Here is a 5833-nt window from a genome sequence, read left to right as displayed (position 1 = left end):
CACCCCACCCCTGGCGCCGGCTCCGCTTCCTTCCAGTCTCGCTTGCAAATTCAGGTGCGCCTGGTATTTACACCCACTCACTCCTGCGAGGGCAGGAACCCCCTCCCGACCCTGAACTTCTGTTTGGACTACCTGCTTCCTCGCCTTTCCCTCCCGCCCGCTGAGACACACTCTTCTCGACCACCTGAGTCTGCCTGGGGCGGAGCACGGGCTCAACACACCTTTCTTGGAAAACCAAAGATGAAAGCAAATTTCGGGAAATAAAACTTTTCAATAAAATATCAAACGCCTTGGGAGACCCATACATGGGGTTCAGGTTTTCCCGATTACAGCAATACTTTCCACCACTCCTCCAACTTGGAATCACCACCCCGTTAAGAGTAATTGGTTTGCTTTTTTTTTTCTTCTTTCTTTCAAAGAGTAAATGTGATCTTTTTAACTCGAAACTAATGATAGAGACATTAGGGCTGATTAACAACAGTTTTACAAGAATGGCCTTTTCCATTCTCTCTTTGTTTGGCTTCACCGCCTCTCACCTCCACCCCCAAGTGTTTCAGCATTGTAATGCGCACGGGTCTCCGCCTCCCCGCCCACCGGAGGGCAGTCCCCGCCACCCAGGGGCTTGTGGCTGAGGAAGGAGAATCTCCCTGAAGGTTTTTTTTTTTTTTTTTTTTTCCCCTGAAGGTTTTATTCAAAGCATTTATTAGGACCGACCTGTCTGAGAAACCCCCCAGTTTCTTCCGGCATCCTGGCTCCTGCTTCTGAGACCTTCTGGGGAGACCATATTTCTCATCTGGGATATTTTTCTCCTTAAATGCCCATTTTCGCTTCAAGAAATTAACATTTTCCTTTGGGTGTTTTGGCAATGACTGTGAATTAAAGCCAGCCTAATATCTTTTTCTTTCTAAATTGTTAGGAGCCATGGACCAAAGAAAGATGGAGCGCTTTTCTTACAGGTATGAACCAATCTTGAGTGTGAGCTTTTGATTACTAGTTTCCCAGCTTAGGAAACATGTCCTACACCTCTCTGTTGTTTGATTTCCTCTCATTCAAACCTTAAAGAGCTGCCAACAGTGCTGCTGTTTTCCCAAAAGACCTGGAACTTAAAGTTGCATCCACCTTTGCTATTGGCTTTTAACATCTTCAAACAGGTCACTGGCTCTGCCTCTGAAATGACTAGTGTTTTCCTACTCTCTTGTTAGAAAAGGTCAATATTACAACGAAATTAAGAATCTGCTTCTGAGAAGGTTAAAGGTATAGGCAGGTTTTCAATATTTGGGAACCGTTAAGAATAATGGGAATTTTTTTTAAACCTTGAACATCTTTTAAATGACTGGTTTAAATGAAATAGTTTGTAAAATGGAATTCATAAATTACATAGAATGTCATCCAGGCATTTAAAATTCCTATATGAAAACTATATGCAGGAGAAAAAAACATGTGAAATAGAAGATAAAAGATTTATACCTACTTAAAATTATGTGCATATGAGGACACAGCCTAAGAAGTAATAACACGTATTGGAAAGAGTTGGAGATTAGGTGGACTTTATTTTCATCATCTTTCTTTGTGTTGTTACGTGAATTAGTCAGCCATTTTAAAAGAAAGGAAAAAGGAAAAAAAGGAAAGTGGTGCTCTACAATTTCTCCCTAGTGGTCTGTAGTCCTGTGATGAGAAGACTCAGGTGTTAATTCAAAGGGATTTTATCTGCTTTGTTTTGCTAATGGAGGTCTGATTTCCTCTTCCTAGTATGATTTTGATCCTGGCCTTTTCCAGAGCATTTGAACTGGGATTAGTCACTGGTAAGAGACTTTGCTTTTTTGATCACTAGCAATTTTCACGTGGCCTGAAATACAGACGCAAGGAGTTAATTTTGTCATTCAGGATTGGGCCACTGTGAACTTGCCCGTCCATCACAGGGAGACCTGGCCTTCAGAGACGACGGCCTTCAGTCCCGGGAGGAGCCTGCAATTCGTCATCGGCCTTCCCAGTTTGTACCATCCATGGGAATCCAGAACAGTAAGACGTACCTGCCTTAGATCTACAGTGCGGTATTGCTATCCTGGTCCTTCACATGTTTCCTGAGTATCTTTTTAGACCCTCTTTCACCTAAGACAGTGGGCACCTGATTCTGGAGCTGGGCAGATGAATAGTTGGACTGGTTTTGATTCTGGGGGCCAGACAGGCATTGTGTACTTCACCTCCGCAGAATGCAGTTTCCCTCACCTGATCCCACTTCATGCTGGGGACTCCAGGTACCACCACTGGCTTATGCATGAAAAAAGATTTCTCTGATCAAAAGCACAGGTAGCCAAAGGAACACTAAAAAGGAGAGTCTTAGTCTGTTAGGTTTACAATGTTTATAGGCATCTGTCAACACTTGGAGAGATTAAGCCCTTACTGCCATATTAACCTTGGCTAACGGGAACTCAGTTTTTCAATCCTTCCACCCTCTCAGCCACTTTTCTTACATTTCAGGTAAGGAGCTAAACAGAACCTGCTGTCTGAATGGGGGAACCTGCATGCTGGGGTCCTTTTGTGCCTGCCCCCCCTCTTTCTATGGACGGAACTGTGAGCATGACATGCGCAAAGAGTAAGCCACTGAAACGGACTGGGGGTGGAGAGGAGAAGGAAGGAGAGGTGGGGATTTTAACTCCGCATGTCCGTTCATCCTCAGGAACTGTGGATCTGTGCCCCATGACACCTGGCTGCCCAGAAAGTGTTCCATGTGTAAATGCTGGCACGGCCAGTTCCGCTGCTTTCCTCAGCCGTTCCTACCCGGTTGTGGTAAGCAAAGGGTTGCCTCTTTTGCCCTCTCAGGTTAGTTAGTTGCCTGTGGACACTTAATTAACAGGGTCTCTCCTCTTACCTCATGGCTTGCTGAAGACTGGCAGCCAGAGCTCTCCCTGTAAAAGCATCAAGGACTCCAGATGGGTTGGTTGCCCTGGTGTCCTTGATATTTACTTCCTCAATATGTGGCCAGTCGTGCTGCCTTTCAGGTGGAGAGTTATTTCAAGTCTATTTGACGTTCTACAGTATGTGAAATTCTATAGAGGCAAATAAACAAGAAAAGACTTGGCCTCTTAAACACGAAGAGACACTCTCTGGCGTTCCTTTCTTTGGGCAGGGAGACCCAGACAGGCTCCAGGGGGGCAGCTCAGTGCCCACCCCACAGCAGGGTTGGGGGCACCCAACTCCAATTATTGCCCTTAAATTCCACCAGAGGAACTGACCCCACTCTCCTTTCTTAGGAACTTCTTCAGGGATCCTAAAAGGCCCCTCTAGGGCACCCCCTGGTGATTGGTCTCATAACCCTTTCACCTCATTGATTTTTACTGATTTGAGGAAAGCAATGACAAGGGCAGGCACCTAGAAGAGAACAAGAGGAGAGGGTTTGCTCCCTACCCCAACCTGAGCCAGATTTCTAGGGCCACCTTAGTTCAGAGACCTCTCCTACTTCTGACCCTGCATGTGTCAGAAATTGAAAATGTTCCATAAATTGAAAATGAAAACAAATGCTTCCTTGAGTACAACATGGGACCCCAATCCAGACAGGGATTGTCTTTTCCTTTTGCATTGGGTATCAGGCCCAGGATAGGTGACTGGAAGGTGTGGGTGGAATGGCTGGATAGGTGGGGACCATATTTTCTCCCTGGAACTGGGGACGCAAAATGTGCTGTCTCCTTAGCATCAGAGCCTAACCAAGTTCTGCCACACGCCAGCAATTATAGGCGTCACCGGCTGGGGTAGGTTACCAGGTGTGAGAGCATGTATCCAGGGAAGATCAAGTTAACAGTTTGTCGCAATATTTTCTCAGGGGAGTCTAATTGCACATAATCGGTACTGTTGATCCCATAAGCACATTGTACTCATCAAATCTTGGGCCCTAACTGCTTTTGGGTTCGTGTAGATGTGCCACGTGTTTGCCAACAGGATAAAGTGTCAGAGGGATTTCCTTTAATGACCAAGTGTCTCTACCTTCCAGATGGCCATGTGATGGATGAGCACCTCACAGCTTCCGGGACTCCAGAATTAGCGCTGTCTGCATGTGCTTTTATGCTACCTGGCATCTGCCTTGCTATACAAAGTTATTATTAACCCACATTTGTGTGCAGCATTTGCCATGCAGCTTTCATGACCTTTAAAGACTGTCTCTCCAATGTCCCAACTGAGAGATGATCATTTGTTAGTAGTCTTGAAATGGTGAATAGATTTCCCTATGGTCCCTAACATTTCCTTAAAGTACCACCTACTTTCCTCTTCCCTGCCCTCTCCAAAAAACTACTTAAAAAAAAAAGCCATATCTTGTTCCCAAGTCCTGTGTTTCTTGATACATGTAACTCTACCAAGGGCTTATTAATAGTTTCTTTTAAACAATTGAATTCTATCTTCAGATTATTGAAGGTTACTCCCAATGTGGAACTGAGCATAAAGCATCGAATAGAGTTGTGATCAGAATCAATTAAGATAGTATCTTAAGGGTTTCCCTGGTGGCGCAGTGGTTAAGAATCCACCTGCCAATGCAGGCGACACAGGTTCAAGCCCTGGTACTGGAAGATCCCACGTGCCGCAGAGCAACTAAGCCTGTGTGCCACAAGTACTGAGCCCAGGTGCCACAAGTACTGAAGCCCGCACGCCTAGTACCCAGGCTCCGCAACAAGAGAAGCCACCGCAGTGAGAGGCCCGCGCACCACAACAAAGACCCAATGCAGCCAAAAATAAACAAAATAAATTAATTTTTTAAAAAGTATCTTGAAAATGAAAGGAAAAGAAGCATTTGTAAGGGGAGCAAAGGAGAAGGGAGGGGGCAGACATCAGAGGTGAGAGACAGGATGCTGGAGTAATGGAAATGTGTGTGCATCCCTGGGAGACTAGGTAGAAAAGTGGGAGCAAATGAGAAATTTGAGAAAATAAAATGCATTACTTGATTGATCAGATGGTACAGAGAAGCAGATTAAAAAGCTAAGTTGGGCAAGTTTCTATCATCAGTAGGAAGCTGTATAAGATGAGGACACCTGTTTTCTCAAGGATTTGGAAAGAGAAAGTCCTTGAAAAAAAATTATATCTAAATTCCCTCAATGTATTAAGAGTGCTTAATACATTATGATTTCTCCATACTATGCAATTATTTTAACAGTGGTAAAAGAGAAAATGTTCACAATATATTTAGTTGTAAGCCAGGTGATAAAAGTATACATTGTAAAGCCCATTTTGAAAATATGTATCTGGTCTGCCCAGTAAAAGTGGGAAGTACGTTGACCAATGTGTGAACTGTGGTTATTTCCAGGTGGTGGGATTTTTTCCTCTGCACTTCTGTTTTCCACGGTGAGGGCATATATTTGTTTTCATATGGAATGAGATGACTACAACAGGCTTAAAACTGAGGAATCTGGAAGCGCCAAGAGCTCAGAGTGGTGCCCAGTTTTGTTTCTGGCTTTAGTGTGTGTGTTCTGCTGTGAGGGACAAGATTTGCTTCCGTTATTTATGTACTGCTGGATCCACAATTCATGTTTTTCCAAATTAATGCCCTGCAGATGGAAAATTCCAAATGAGTGGAATTTTTTTTTCAATGTCCTATGACAGAAGGTGAAAATGGGATAGGCAGGGAAGCAGTGAGGGATACCCCAGAGAGCTCAGAGCGTGAGGGTGGGCCGCCCAGTGGGGAGGGCTGTTCTGTCCACTTACTGGCAGTGGGGCCCAGTTTCCCAGTTTGAACCGGGTTAGTCCCTACACCGCAGTGTTGTTAGAATGAAGTGAACAAAATAAAACACTAGCACAAAAAGTTTCTCAACAAATGTCACATTTCTTCTCTTTCTACCTTCCTATTGACCAC

General features: G+C 44.5%; 1 protein-coding gene across 1 annotated transcript; it reads left to right on the top strand.

Annotated features, from left to right (window-relative positions):
* The first annotated feature begins 921 nt into the window (after positions 1 to 921).
* On the top strand, positions 922 to 4098 carry CRIPTO (cripto, EGF-CFC family member). The gene is made up of 6 exons (XM_065886325.1): positions 922 to 956; positions 1750 to 1802; positions 1885 to 2019; positions 2479 to 2593; positions 2678 to 2787; positions 3986 to 4098. Exons 1-6 carry the CDS (start codon positions 922 to 924, stop codon positions 4096 to 4098), a joined length of 561 nt encoding a protein of 186 aa, XP_065742397.1.
* Positions 4099 to 5833: the final 1735 nt, after the last annotated feature.

The sequence above is a fragment of the Phocoena phocoena genome, chromosome 10, assembly GCF_963924675.1.
Source record: "Phocoena phocoena chromosome 10, mPhoPho1.1, whole genome shotgun sequence".
Lineage (NCBI taxonomy): Eukaryota > Metazoa > Chordata > Mammalia > Artiodactyla > Phocoenidae > Phocoena > Phocoena phocoena.
Note: the sequence above shows the minus strand (reverse complement) of the source record. Positions and strands in the feature narration are given on the sequence as shown.